A 15,859-nucleotide genomic window follows, 5' to 3' on the forward strand; every position below is an offset into this window, starting at 1 on the left:
AGAAAAAATCTGTAAACAAAAAGGAGAGCAGAAAAAAGTAAACATGCAAAAGAAAAACAGAAAAGGCTTTCCAACTTTTTTCATACAGATACAAATAAAATATATCAAAATCTTGATCTAAGATTGACAATTGTCTACATTATTTTCATAAACCCATATAATTCTAATCATCAAGTCTCCAAAGTGATTTTCAAGTAGAAATAATATCTGTCAGAGTCTTTGCTTTCATCAAAACTGTCAATTTCACCATCTCTGGCAGTTCCATTATGTCATCTTCCATTAATCCATTGACTTTCTGAAAATTCTTGATTCGTTTTGATAGTACAGCATTTTCAAAGATACTGAATGGGGGTAGGGGTAGGATATGTGTTATGTTTTTATATTGTTTTACAGATTTATAAACCACTTTATGGTGATGCTGAAAGGTAGGTTAGATATATAATAAATAAATAAAACAGAATCATCTCCCACAATGATACTATATTTCTAATGGCTCAGTTCTCAATTTCGGTAATTGTGCAAAACTAAAGTATTTCTGTTCTTTTAGTATTGTGAACAGGATGGAATAAAATACCCCCAAATGATGCCTTTTACAGTTCTCTTCCTTACCTTTAGATTTATTTCAATTAATTCAGTGGTGTTATTGCTACATTATCAATTTTTGTTCAATAAAATAAGCCTACGCTGCTTTAAAGATATTTATAATCTTAGTTGAATGCTGATAGAAATGTAGAAAGCTCTCTGTTGGTTAATTTTGTATTCCTTTATAATGGAAAATTGGGAGGAAGATGACCTATCTGTTTTTCTTCTCAGAAGTGAAAAGGGGAGGCAGGTAATGGGCTTGCATGATTTCTGCATGGAACAGTTTGCAGGACTGCTTGAAATTTCCTATTTCTGATGCAGTTATTAAGTTCAGTAATTATATTCTTTTTTATGGTCCCACTTGGCAATATTAATATATGTAAAATGTTATTTCAGATATATTTTATACTTGCTACAAATTGCATCCAGGCAATTATGTTTAGAGAAGAGCTATTGGAAATCAGTAAAGCTTACAAGTTATTTATAGCTAAAGTCCCATTGACTTCTATAGATGTACTTTAAGAATGATGAACTCTGATTCAAATGTTGTACCTTGACAGCATTTCAAATAAGTAGTTTTGCAAGACACAACAATATATGTAACTTTCAAAGGCAATGGTTTTGGCATAATCTGTATGTATACTTTCACAGTGAAAAGCATGAAAGGATTATTAATCACCCAATGGAAAAGTGGGGTTTACATGAACCCAAACTCATAATTTGCCTAAAAGTAAACACTTTTCCTTCAATACTCATTCAGAATATTTTCTCAATTTTTTATGTCCCACTGATACCATTGATGGTCTGGTCTCCATATGACATAGACACAAAGTAATTCACTTGTAGTTGAAGACCATGCTGCTGAAATTTAATAGCAAAATAAGGTGGATTTGGGCTGTGCAACTTTGACCAGGATGGGGATGGGTGGTTAAGATGGGAATGGGAATGGTTTGCATCCTAGATTCCAGCCATGCCTCTTCCATTGGGATCATCATGTGATTGTATGATCTCATGATCTCCTGAGAAGATCAGGAATTTGAATTGTGATCTGATTGCTCAAAGGCTGGTCACTCCTGCACTGAAGATTGATTCCCAAGGCCTGGGAAAATAATAGTTTTCTTCTAAAACATCATTGGGATGGAAACTATATGGATCTTGGAGGCGGGGAATATCATTTCAGGGGACATATTGGTACTATATTAGACAAGCCATGGTTTGTAGGTCTTCCTAGATGTCATTTCTAATTAAGGGGATCCGGAGCACATGAACTCTGCCAAATCTTACCAGATGTGGAGAAACCATGAGAGAGATAGGTTCCTCAGATAAACTGGCCCTATCCATAAGGGTCTTCCTAGGTGATAGCCAATACCACAAATTGTACCCAGAATCTCACGGAACAAGTGTAGCTCATGGAAGCAGTGATATCACATGGGCATACTAAAACACATTCTTAGCTACCTTTGGTCTTGCAACTATGGCTTATGAATGGCTTCAGGTGCACCCTCGAGAGCATTGCATTAGTTCCAACTGTGAGGTGACCACGGCATATATGACCTTCTGGAGAGCTCTTCTTCTAAAAATGGATACAATTGCTACCAAGTGCATTTGAGTAAAGGTCTCCTTGGCTTTCACTGCTGTTTGAGCACAAGCAGTGAGTCTAAGCCAAGAGTCTCCAACCTTGGCCAGTTGAAGACTTGTGGACTCCAACTCCTAGAATTCCTCAACCAGCCATGTTGGCTGAGGACTTCTGGGAGTTGAAGTCCACAAGTCTTAGAGTTACCAGGATTGGAGACTCCTGGTCTAAGCTGTTTCCCAACTTATGCACTGATCTTGAGTGTAGGAATAATTTGAGTTAAGATAGAAAACCCCCAGACTGAGGGAGAGAAAGGCAGAGTTTTAGTTTGGATTTTCCTTTTGTAACAAAAGAAAAAGTTGAATATCAGAACTAAGCTTTTAGATAGGCAGTATGTGTGCATATATTTTTATTTTATATTTTAGTATTCTTCAAAGCTAATTTTAGGGTGGCATTAGACAGGTTCTGCCTGCTTAGTATTGTGCATCAGACACAAATGTTGCAACAAGAACAAAATCACAAGAGTCAGCAAAAGTTGCCAAAACTGGATTTGCATTGCATCTAATGTATTGAGAATAGCAGTTGGGTGTAGTGATTAAGTAAAATTCTTACACTAAAGAAGTTTTAAAATTTGAAACTAATTGGTTTTGCTTTGTTTTTGCTTCCTGTAATTTTTAGAATGAGATTAAACTTTTTTTGTATTACAGGTACATTTAATTATGTGTTAATTAAATACAATGCTATGGTTGGAATAGAACTTATTTCTTTTAAAATTTTTCCCCCAAGTATACAAAAAGCAGTTGTTTAATATTCCTATCTTGAATGCACAAAAATATGTTATAAAGTATAAATTAGACAGAATTTCTGCTCCTTTTTGGAATTCAAATGAAAAAACGATGACAAAAAGGGAATGTTATTGTGGTAGTATTTCTATGAGGCTTGGTCCGCTGTTGAAATAAAATGCTATCTGCTGATCCTTTGGTTGGCACGAAACAATGCCAGCATATCGTGTCTCTGTTGCCTCTGTTCTGAGATCTTATCAAATGAGGGTATCCTGGTTTTTCAGTCTGGCTTTGCTGCTAACCCCTTTCAGCAAGTCTATGGTCAGCAGGGAGAAGGTGTCTTATGGTCTCTAGCTAAAACTTTCTGAACAGATTTGTGTGCCTCTCTTCCCACATACCATTTGGACATCTCTTAAGATCAAAAAATATGAAATAAACATCAGATCAGGATAAACATCAGATCAGGATCCCAGAGAACAGGAAAACAAGACACTATCACAACTGGACAAGCACATATAGTAGATTCTGAAACTGGAATAACTGAAACTGCGAGACTAAATTTTTTTAGACAATCTCTTATTTCAAGAGGAATGAAACTAATCTAGGAAGACTGCAAAATAGACAACAAAAGCACAGTTCAGATATCTTATTTTCTGGATAGTGCATGAGGGAAATTACAGCTGCTATATGTAAACCATACTCTTAATGCTATTTCAGAATATTGTTTAAGTGAATTGGCAACTCTCCAAATAAAATAGCAGAAATGTTTCAGAATAATGTTAAAACAGAATTATACAGATTTACCTCTTTGCTAAATAAAGTAGTGGAGATCTGCTTTTCTCTTCTGTACTTAGTAGCACTAAGAAATCTGATTTATAGATACGATTGAGGGAAAACTACATTCCATTTCTTAGTAGTGAATTCCCCCCCTCCCCATTCTGCAACTTGGTGGTCATCGAATAGTTTTAATTGATACAGTCTACTGTTATATAATCAGAAATGTATTCACTCAGGAATCTCTTGCCCTTTGGCTACTTGTTGGCAATAAATTACTAAAAAAGTAACTGATAGACTTGAAAAAGATTTGAGATTAACAGCAATAGCTCTTAGATCTTAGATTTATACTTAGATTTATATACCACTTCACAGTGCTTTACAGCCCTCTTTAACAATTTACAGAGTCAGCATATTACAATAACAATGGAAAAAATATTAAATTTTTTTATTATAGCAATAAAATGAAAGTATTTTTTCTTTTATATACTAGCATTTTACAGTAATTAACTCTGCAGTAAGAAAAACAATTATTATTGATTTCTGCACAATGCTTAATAATACTTATAAGAAGAATTAAATACATTTTAGGGCTATGCAAAACTTTCCAAATACATGTTTTGTAGTATACGGAGTACATATGAAGGATGGCTGTTCATATTAAGGAAGAAAATCTTTTTAAAAAGATCACTTTTTTCTAACAAAGTTGCTATGCCCAAAGACAAATAGGAACAGACTAAGCAACTGGGCATAATTGGAAAAAAAGGGCAGTTGCTTTAGAAGCAGTGAGTACTGGTATGTGATGTGGTTCCACATGATACAAATACCTTCCAAGAGATTTTCACAATGTAAAAATTATTAAAATATTTTTGTTTACTTTGTAGTGCTTTAACTGAAGTAAATCATAAAGTTAAGCATTCTTGTTATTTAAGAGTAAACTTAAATTACACTTTAACAACAGATTTTATTTCACCGAGATAATCATTACACAATGTTTAAATGTATTGCCTAGGATTGGTTAAGGAACATGATTATGCTGAGTGGTTGGTATATTTTTCATGGTGGATGCTACGATTAAGGCACATAACTACTGCTTGAGTTATATCAATTCAATCTATTAGATTATTAAATGGGACTGGTCCATATCTAAATGATTGTCTCCCATTTATATTTGCTGACTGGAGCATACTTTCTGTAGCTTTCTGCTCCAGTCCTTTGAGAGCAGAATGCCAAAGTGCTTTTAACAGCCACTTCCTTTGCCAGGGTCATGTGACTGCTTACTAAGTAGTTCCCAGCTGTTTTTCCATACATTTGATGCATAACTATTTCACTAGGGAAAACATATGTCTATGGAGGAGCCATTCAAGATTTTAGGGGTGGGGAGCACTGTTTTATTAATGATTAAAGGAGAAAGTCTTCCACAAATTATATAGAGCTCTTTCAAAGAGTTTGGCTCAGCAGTGCTATGTTCTATTTTATAAATAAGAAAGCAACAGAATATATGAAACTGTAGTAAAAAGAATCATGTTTAATCTGAAATTATTAGAGGATCTAATGTTAAATGTAACAGCGAAGCATGGTTCAGATTCTGACTTTTCAAAATACCATCTTATATGAGGTCATTAGGTAGTACAGTAATTACATTTTCAGTAGTATTGTGTAACAATTATAATATTGACAGGAGACTTAGGTTCAAATCCACCCATTACTTCAAAAGTTCAAAGGGTAATTTGTGATTCTTCTCTCAGCATATCCAACTTCAGGAGTGTTGGATATCTCCTGGATAAAAAGATGGATCCTAAATGTGAAAAATAAATATTCAGTAGGTTTATTTACCCAGGAAAAATCCTACGCTACATCTACAGAGTTTTTGGAAAACATGGTATAATATTAAAGATACGTTTGATTTTTATAGTCATGATTTCAGTTGGTTAATTGGATTATAAAGAAATAATAAAAATAAAAGTAAAAAAGACTTAAAAGTTTAAGTTTTTTTAAGACAACTTATATTTTTCCACAATCCAACATTTATTTACATAATACACAAATATATTTTAAAAATCTATTTGCATAACTCAAGCCATGTGAATTATCATAAGTGTAGGCAAGTGTATTGCATTTTGAATATTCTGTTGTTGGTTTCCCACAATTCTAAAGAAACACAAAAATTAAGGTGTGATAGTTCAACAATATAAACTAGCATTTTTCACTTTAGAATCATCCAAATAAAATGTCAGGTGGATTGACATTTCATCAATTAAACAACCCACCATATACTGGCTACAAATTAGTAAATGATTATGCAAAAACAAGTTTTCTCTAATTTCACTGAGAAGCTTTGTTGCAGTTCCTGTTATATGTACTCAGTTTAAATTTTGACTCATAGTAGCTACATGCCTGTGGTAATTACTGTGGCCAACTATTGCACAGACCAGATTTACAGGTTATGCATGAAGTAGACAAGCACCCTCAGGTGTTCATATGTCCTCCAGCATTGTAGAGTCTGACCCAATTTCTTTACAGGGCTATATAATCAAGGCAAAAATCATGGTGATAAGTAACCTGTCTTTCTCCATGTTGCTATTTTGTACTATATATATTCATTCCTAATTAAGAACAATCTTTTATCTCCTCTCTCCCATTTCAAATATAAAGCTTGACTAAGTTGACTGTTTTACAATAGCATGCTTAAGATGTTCTGAGTTGGAGATGTGGTGATGGGAAAAAAATGAGAAATAAATATTTTACTAATATTTTCTTTTCATGTGGGAAGGAAATAGGGCAACCTACAAATACCAGGATTATTACTGGTCCACCCATTCCCCTAGCTCCAAAGTTAAGAAGATTGCTGCCAATAGTGACCAACTATAAAAACACATTGACAAAATGTTTTACTTATGACCTAACCAATTCTTTTCCTTAAGGGTAAAACCCCAAATAATAGTAATCTTCCTTTGGGGTATAAAAAAGGAACTGGTGGAAGTATTGCCAAAATTATCAATAAATATTTAATTGATGGACTGCCAAAACTAATAATAATTTCATTATGGAGATTCTCAATCATCACTTTAGGAATATTTTGATTACTTTCCTTGAATTTTTACTCATTAGATAGACACAACTATAGCAATCAACTGCAAAATGAACATGTTGCTATTTTAGAAATCATTAATCATAAAGTCTAAACATTAAATAGTGTAAGTTAAATTGGCAGAAATTTGCCAAATCCTTCTGCAACTTAAAGACATTGACTGGAATAGATAATAATTCATTTAAAACCTAAAAATATGATCTACTTAAATATTTTCCTCCTTATTTTCATTTTACCAAGTTTTTTCCTGATATAATATAGTTAAGTGTTGATTGCGATATGTTAGGTAGGAGCAAGTTGCTGTCCCTGAAATTTCTCAGAAATTTGCATGGCTTTTAGACTTTTGTCCAACCCCTCAAAAGCAACTTTAATGAAAAATATTAACTCTTATTAAAAGTTGTGGATTTAAGCATTTGGAGACATTGGACTAAATAATCGGCAAGGTCCCGCCAATATCAAAAATATTGATATTTTATAATTTTATGTTAATGGGACTATATTAAGGTTTCTAAAAAGATAGAAAAATATTTTACATAAGATGTATTTCCAAATTATTTTTAGTTGGAATCATCTCCAATACTTTCTGTGAAACACTTAAGTCACACAACAATGGTCATCCATTGGCTAAGAAAAGATGTTTTAAATATCTTCTTAAATTTGAGTCCATTTTAGTAGAGGATTATTTTTAGCACTGGGGAAAACAGAAAAATGTCAACTTATTCCAAACCAAATGATACAGGTTGAACAACATAATAGCTTTACAAAATAAACATTTTAAACATCTATTTTTCCTGCTCTTGAGATACATTGATTCTTAGGCTATATTGATAAGATTGTGCCATTTTAGTTAATCATCTGTTGTGGTTAGCCGGCAGCAGGTGTAGACTGCTGAGGAGAGTGAGGACTCAGATGAGGGACCACTATTACGGAGTGGACTGCTGCCTTCAGAGATTGTGGAGGCTGGCAGTAGCAATGAGGTTCCCTAGGAGCCTGTGCCAAGTGCGCATGTGCACAGGGCTGCTCGTAGGAAAGAGCAGCTGCAGCAGCATGGGCAACTTGGGAGTAAGGCTGCAAGGTAATGCCTCCCCCCCTCAAGAAGATAAAAGCCAGCTGTGAATCACATTCTTTGTAGGAAGCAAAAAGGTTTTGAAACTCCAGCCTCGTGGACATTGCAGTATCTTAAGTTGGTATTTGAAGATTCTTGTGTTGTAAAATATTTCTTATCTGTTATTCTTGGCAGCCTTGCACAGTTTTGGCAAGGCTTGTGCTTATCAAAATTAATTAGTTTGCAGCAGCCTTTTAACTGGGGATTCGTAAGAATCATTAAAAGGTTTCTGTTCCCTTTGGTTCATGTTTGTTTTATTGGAAAAGGGTTTGGGTCAGAACATCATCTCACATTAGATGCTTATACATACTGACTCATCAGATATACTCCAAAGGGATAAAAGAATATCATGAACTTGATTACTAATGTGAGTTAGAAAGGGATGAAGAATATCAACATTAAGAATGATCACATTCAGATGATACGACTGGTTTGTTATGGCTTAGGTATGTAGATATATAATATAATCCATTTGTTGAGCAACCATTCAAAATTATGCTGGTGCAATACAAGGGGGACTTACAATAGTTAGACAAAGTTGTGGCCATTGTAAAATTCTTGTGGTCAGATGATCATGATTGTTGGCCTGCCAGCATTCCCCATTCCCCACTCATGGCACCCATGAATCCTCTACACCAGGAGTGTCAAACTTATGGCCCATGGGCCGGATGCATCATGCGCTGGCCACGCCCACCCCCATTTTAGCGAAGGGAGAAAAAGTCATGATACATCATGTGATGACAATGTAACGCTGAGTTTGACACCCCTGCTCTACACTCTTTTATGTGGGACTGCAGCTTTTTCCTGCTGAACGACGTGCACAATCCTGAAGTTATGATAGTTACCAGACTGACAGAATTGCTGTTGCTAATTGGTACAGTCAAATGATATCACATTTTGTCATCAAATCACTTACTGACAGCAGTCCTAGTTCGAATTGATTTTATATCCTGGGTACTACTTACAGCTTCTTTTTCAGATAATGCAACTTCAGGTTATCCATCCCTGATTTGCTTCTAGATTGTTGTCAGTCTGAATAGGAAAGAAGAAAACCCGTTTTAATGTTCCCTTGTTGACTTTATTTCAGCTGAAAGAAACTGTCATAACCATCTTCAGACAACACAAGTTAAAAGCAAACCATAATTGCCTTGCAACTATGCAGTGAAGAAAATACAGTTTTTAAGTTTGTATAGATATGTAGCTAAGCCACAATTAGCCAAAACCTATGGTACTCTGAATAGTTATACTTCTGTGTTTGAGGAATTGCATTTTAGATGATCTCAATCAAAGTGATATATCCTGAGAATGGAATCAAATATTCCCTTCATATTTCTTTTGTAATCTGTTTAAAACCAAAGTTACCTGTTAGCTCCTTCTGATTATCCTATCTTCTGAATGATATAATGGGTAAATATTTTTTCATGGTTCACTAAAACTGATTCCATTAATATGCATTTGTTATCCTTGTAAACCCTTCAGCCTATCTTATTACATCCATTACTAGTAACTCCTGTCAACGTCAGTTCTTATTTATTCTTTCAAAAATGACTCCTGTTGATAATTTTCAGGCGCAATTTATCTGCATTTAATTAAGGTATTTTAGGAGAAAGTAATAAAGAATTGCTGGAATGTTTATACTATAAAAAGATGAAAAACAATAACATTCTATTAGACTTTTGTGAATGGATTGAAAAACCCTCATATACTGATCTGTCTTAAGACCATCTCTCAAGAAGAACCTATCATTTCTCTCAGAATATTGTTCCTTCCCACCCTCAATTAACATAGCATATTATAGGTACAGTTTCAAATCTATAACACTGTTCATGAAACTCAGTCTGAAGCTTTAAGGAAACAGCTGCCTTTATCATAGCACCCAGAATGTAACGTATGTAGCATCCCAAAAGGTAATATTGCTGAAAAATACTGTGTGAAAGCTTATGTTCACTGAATATTCTTGTTTTCATATTTTGCCCTTCCATATCTTCACCAATGTCTTAACATGCTAGCCTTTTGCTTCTTTTTCATCTTTGTTTCTTTTGTTGCTTGTGTTTCAATGTATATTGTGTTATATTGGCCTGGTTAAAGAACCGTTACCGTATTTTATGTTTGTATCTACATTTTATTTTGCATGCTTAACGTGGCTTTGCCTGGATATTCTTTTTGGTAAGTTCTGAATTTTAAAAGTGTATTGTTTTTCTGTAGTAAACCTGTAAACTCTGTTATCACCAATCTTTCCCATATCAAGAAATCTGTCCTTCTTTTTATCATGCTGATTTGTGCTCATAAATGGTTTTGCTTTGGCTAATTATCTGTATAACCAATACATAACACTTTTAATTTCATATTAAGATCTTCTGTGCCTATGTCACAGTTTCTGTATTAATGGGTACTAATTACCAGTAACCAGGACTAATTAAAGATAATAGTTGAATATGATTTGAATCATTTGCAGCTCTCATGGAAAAAATTGCAGAGAGCCCAGTGGAGTCCTCTTTTTGTGTGTGTGTATAACTTTGCTTATAAAATGTGTGCACACACCTGTGTATCACAGAGCTACTCATTATTTGGAATGAGTGGCTAGCTTGCTTATATACATACATAGTTTGTGCTCTGTACTTAACACTTTGGTTCAGCAAGAGATTTCAAGATAAGAGAAAGATCTGATTTACATGACATGTTAGCCAATCTGACCGATTAACAGATACACACATGGTACCATATCCTCTCCTGATTTGCATTGCTCTTTAACCATAGTCTGTGCATAAGTAGAGAGATAAAAAAATAATAATAATAATTAACCTTTTCAAATTCCAATTCATGCTAGCTTGGAAGAACCATCTGTTCTGGGTTTAGATAATGATTTGGTCTTAAAAACAAAAAGACACACACAATGGTTAAAGTATATACATTTCCTTGAAGTAATCAGGTTAATTTAGATGTCTTGCAAAAAAAACCAAAAACGTTTATTCTATCCACCCTCTTGCTTCCCTAACTGCCAGCCTTATGGTAGATGTTTATATTCACAGGGGAGAACTCCACTGAGCTTATAGCAGAACAGACTGCATCCTGCTATTTATTGATTTTTTTTTGTAAAATTCCTATAAAATACACCTTGATATTAGAGCTAACAGTAAAATTATCAGTAAAAAGAAATTATGGAAAACCTGATTCACATTCTTCTTGCAATATGATTTTTTGATTTCCCAAAACTAAACTATTGCTTATGCTTAAAACTATGTGTATATGTCTAAATATTTTTTCTTTAATTTATAGCAACAGCTAGCTCAGCTGCAGAAAGAGAAATCAGAAATTCTGAAGAATCTGGCTTTATATTACTTCACTTTTGTTGATGTTATGGAATTTAAGGTAAAGATCTAAGTATAGATTACTTAGAGGCTTCTTGAGAGGCTTGTAGCTTGTAGCTAAAAAATCACATTAAGTATAGATTAAATCATTCCCTATGATGTTACTTTGAGTATTATACAGTATATAGCCTATCATAAATTATTTATTACTGTAAAATGTTGTGGTCTAATAAACAATCATACCTTTCTCTTCCTTTTTATTTCAAAGGATCATGTCTGTGAACTATTGAATACTATTGATGTTTGCCAAGTCTTCTTTGATATTGTAAGTCTGAAAAAAATGAATCTTTCAAACAATTAAGGTAGAAACATTACAAGGGAATATCAGGGTTGTATTGTTGCAGTTATTATATCAAGCTGGACCTGTTTCTTAGATTCTTAAAGGATTGAAAATGGGACATGGGGTTCATACATCAAATCACTGTGGTTCATCTTTTTAAATTACTATTAAATAATGCTGGATCCAGAATATCTTGTTCAATGTGGGGTCTTTGAATGTGCAGAGTATCTAATTTTTATGTTTTAAAATTAAGTATTACAAGCTCTAGGAGCTGTTAAAAATTCAGGCAATGATCATTGATGACAAACTGCTGAACTGTGGAGCTTCCTAATGGATTTTGGCAAAACAAAGCCATTGGCTAAATACCGTGTTTCTCATATAATAAGGCCGGGTCTTATTTTTTTTTGAGCCCCGAAAAAATGGCTAGGCCATCTTTTCGGGGGTGACTTAATTCCCCCCCACTTGCATCTTTGGGCGGGCAGTGACGGCTTGGATGTTGACCTCAGCGTTGGTGGGGCACTTCTTATCGGGGTCAACGCAGGCAGCACCATATCCAGGTGTGCAACAAAAGTACTTCCTAACGGCAAGCCCCCCCCCCCACCATTCCCCCATTTCGCATGTTTTAATATAGGCTTTAATTTGGGGGGAGGGGCTTAATTTCATTTCATGCCTATAAAACATGCTGGGACTTCCTATTGGGGGAGGCCGTATTGTTGGAGAAACAGGGTAGGTTTAATAAATTAATATGGTTAATTATCTTTAAAGGTTTTTCTTTTAAATTTCCCCCAACCCCTCCCCCCCAAACTACCACAAAAATAAAAAATCCTACTTCTCTGACTGTTCCATGCAACAGTACACTGATTTGTCAGGAAGAGGATGGAGAATTAGGATATCTGCTGTTGAGAGAACTTTAGATTTTGTCATTAACTACTTTTACATCTGGAACCCAGAAATGTATTTTCAAGACATTTGACAATTATTTTATTCAGTGAGCTCACATAAAATATTTTGGCCGGGACAAGTTAATAAGTCAGGCCAAATCTGAGAGCTCCAAATGATTGGGCCTATGTCAGTCACAGACACTAGGGTAAATGGGCATGGGAAAATGTATGAACAATAAGAAAAATAAGAACTTGAATGTAATATGAGTAATCTGCTGTAAAAAGTGTGCATTGTTTAATCATTGAATTTATATATTTGGTGTTTTTTTTTAAACAGAACTCTCTTTGTATTTTAATTTCAGACCGTAAACTTTGATTTAACAAAGAACTATCTAGACTTAATCATAACTTACACAACATTAATGATATTGCTGTCTCGGATTGAAGAACGGAAAGCCATCATAGGATTGTACAACTATGCTCATGAAATGACACACGGAGCAAGGTATCTGATACACTGGGGGCCTTTGGGTACATCATTCATTTTTCACAAGTATTTTTACACTGAATTCTTCTTTTGTTTGCAGTGATAGAGAGTATCCACGTCTTGGCCAGATGATTGTGGATTATGAGAATCCATTGAAGAAAATGATGGAAGAATTTGTACCACATAGTAAAGTATGTGTGAAATTTTTTGTTTACTAAAATGTATTTTTAAAATTCAGTTAAGGGCTTTATAATGCATCTATCACTATTTTCTTTAATTATTTTAAAATAATTAGATTGTTAATTAGGCTAGTTGCATAAATAGATAAAACTTTTTATTTGTTCCTTGTAAGCAAAATGTGTAAATTGCTGTGCTACTGTGATTTCTTTATGCTTTTTCCTTGACTTCTGAATTTGTAAATATTTTATAGTGAGATAATGATCAGTCATTTATTAAGTCTTGGAATATTTCATAGTCATTATTCAATTCAATATTTTAGCCTTCACTGTCTCTTTTGATATCATATATGCTTACCACATTTTCTCAGTATTCTCAAAAATACAAAAATATATAAATAATTGTATATGATACTTCGGGACAGAATTTTCCTAGACTGTGCTTGCAGTAGTCCCATTAAGGAAGAATTTTACACTCTGCTAAAAATATGACATTCATAATTTTCACTTTCTTACTGAATGCAAGTATGCATGGCAATTGTAACCAATCACAAGCATATGAAGAGGAGTGTTTAAATTAATCAGAGTTAATGGAATGAATCTTGAGGGAATTGTAAGACAAAAGGGAAATAAAACTCACTTTCCCTGCATTCCATAAAGCTCTGTGAAACATTCTCTGATTGCTGTATATTTGGATTGAACTTATAGTAATCAGTTTCCTTCTTTATGAACAAGATCATGTTAGCCAGCAACCAAATGGCTTTTAAAGCTTCTAATATCTGTCACCATTTGTCAGTATTTTAAAAAGCTCACTGCATTTTTTTTAAACAAGCTGGTTTCAAGCAGTAGCTTTGCGAAAAGGAACAATAAAAGGTAATGAAAATAAATAGAAGTGCATTTGTGATGGAGCAGAGGTGTTAAGGCACAGATTTGGGAGTTGTGTGATGCCAAGCCCTGGCTTGGAGTACTGGACAGAGTCAGGTAACCAAAGATGTTGGTGGAGTACAAGAAGGATGATTTAATGTCCTGGAGAGAGCAGAGGATTGAGTAGATGAACTATTTGGTTCTGATTGCCCCAAGTGGTGATGTACCTTAATAGGTCATAGGCAGTGGAAGCAGTTGGGTTCTCTGCTAGATTTAGTTTGTGTCTCAGAGCAGATGCAGTATGAATCGAGAATGGAGGATATTATCATCTGCCCTTTGTAATAGACAAACTATTCTTTGATTGCTATGGAGTTAATTAGTACTACCAATCTTTTGCAGGATGAATGGGTCTATTCATTTGGTCTGCCTCAGATGTCTAATGGATCCATCTGGTTTCCAGAGAATTCTTAAATAATTTACTGAAGCCCTGGAAGACAGTTGTGGAGAGGCCTTGATTATTTACTATGGAGCCTTAGACAGAAATTGTACCTGGGTAGCTTCTGCTTGTCTATTGATCTAGGGGAAATAATGAGTTTACTGAGGAGCTCCAGCAGATGAAGTGGCTGGAGAGATGCATAGTGCAATGCTAATAAAAAAAAAACAAGAGTAAATCTGATCAAGCAGATAAGAACATAGGTCATGGGTAACAAGCTTGTAACATCATGTTGCTGTCACGTGACATTTTGCTATGTTTTTTCCCTTTGCAAAGCGGGTGGGCATGGCCTGTGCATGATGCATCTGGCCCGCGGGCCACCAGTTTGACACCCCTGCCATAGGTTCAAGCCTTCACTGTGGCAGTAAGAGTGGCAAAATGGTACTATGTCTCCACTCTTATTGTATGAATTGCCTCCTAGCCATCCCGTTTATATAGACCACAAAGAAGAATATTTTTGGGGCTGCAGTTAGAATTGAGAAATAAAATCACTCAGATTAGTTGAAAGTCGAAAGTCTGCTACACAAATACTATAGAAGTGACCAGAATTACATCTTGTGTGATATGAGTTGGAGCCAGGAGCTGAAGAAATGGATTAGATTTTCTGTGGCATCAACTTTAGCACCTGGTACCTTGGATTCTTTCCTTTCATGGTTGGTGAAAGCTTCAAGGAAAGTACAGATAGGCAAAGCTGATAGGTTTATTGCACAGACAGGTTTACTACTATATTACAAGTTTTTCAGGTGTACAATGTCACTCTTACATCTCCAGTTGGCTCTTTTTATCTACTTACTACATTTTCAAAAATAATTTAATGCAGTGCAGGTCAAAGATTTAGATTGTTGAGAAGATAGGCCTCCAGTTGCAGAGGAGCCTGGATGAAACAGTGTTTGGATGCTTTTTGGACTGTTTCATACTTGGGTATGGTTTCAAGACCACATTGATCTCCCTTGGTAGCAAGCTGTGGCAAAATTGAGACTGAGGGGAAGTGCAACCCTCACAATTTTGTTGGATTTCTCAATGACCTTCAGCACCATTGCTGTCCCTCTACAGAGTGTCTGAGGTTTGAGATCTTTTTTCCTAAGGGGGCAATGGTAGAAGAAATCAAGGCCTAGGGTGTTCTGTTGTGGATTTGACAGTGTTACAATCTTTCAACTTCTATATAAAGCCACTGGCGAAGTCATCCATAAACAGAAAGTTAAGAATTGTTGGTATGCTGGTTTAGTGAGTACAGAAGATGGCCTTGAGGTACAAAGGAAAGATTCATTGCCACGGCATCAATCAGATAAACAAGTTAAACCCAGACCAAGAAAGTGATTTATGAAAATTACTCAGACAGTTCCTCCCCTGCCCCTTACAGATTCACATTAAGATAAAAGAGGGAGGGAGGGAAGCACATTCAG

The 15,859-nt window shown here is 34.9% G+C and overlaps 1 protein-coding gene across 5 annotated transcripts in view; it reads left to right on the top strand.

Moving 5' to 3' along the window:
- The window catches only part of NCKAP1 (NCK associated protein 1), a 63,929-nt gene that overhangs the window by 10,011 nt on the left and 38,059 nt on the right, over positions 1-15,859 (top strand). For 2 of the 5 annotated variants that reach the window (XM_026668037.2, XM_087949610.1), the window contains 4 exons: positions 11,190-11,276; positions 11,484-11,540; positions 12,799-12,941; positions 13,024-13,114. In XM_026668037.2, coding sequence (XP_026523822.1) covers positions 11,190-11,276; positions 11,484-11,540; positions 12,799-12,941; positions 13,024-13,114 — 378 coding nt within the window. Of the gene's footprint in view, positions 1-11,183; positions 11,277-11,483; positions 11,541-12,798; positions 12,942-13,023; positions 13,115-15,859 lie in introns of all 5 variants that reach the window. The other 3 variants (XM_026668036.2, XM_087949609.1, XM_087949611.1) reach the window with 2 other exon arrangements.

The sequence above is a fragment of the Notechis scutatus genome, chromosome 1 (genome assembly GCF_049901735.1).
Source record: "Notechis scutatus isolate UNSWTSFEM ecotype Mainland chromosome 1, rNotScu1.2, whole genome shotgun sequence".
NCBI lineage: Eukaryota > Metazoa > Chordata > Lepidosauria > Squamata > Elapidae > Notechis > Notechis scutatus.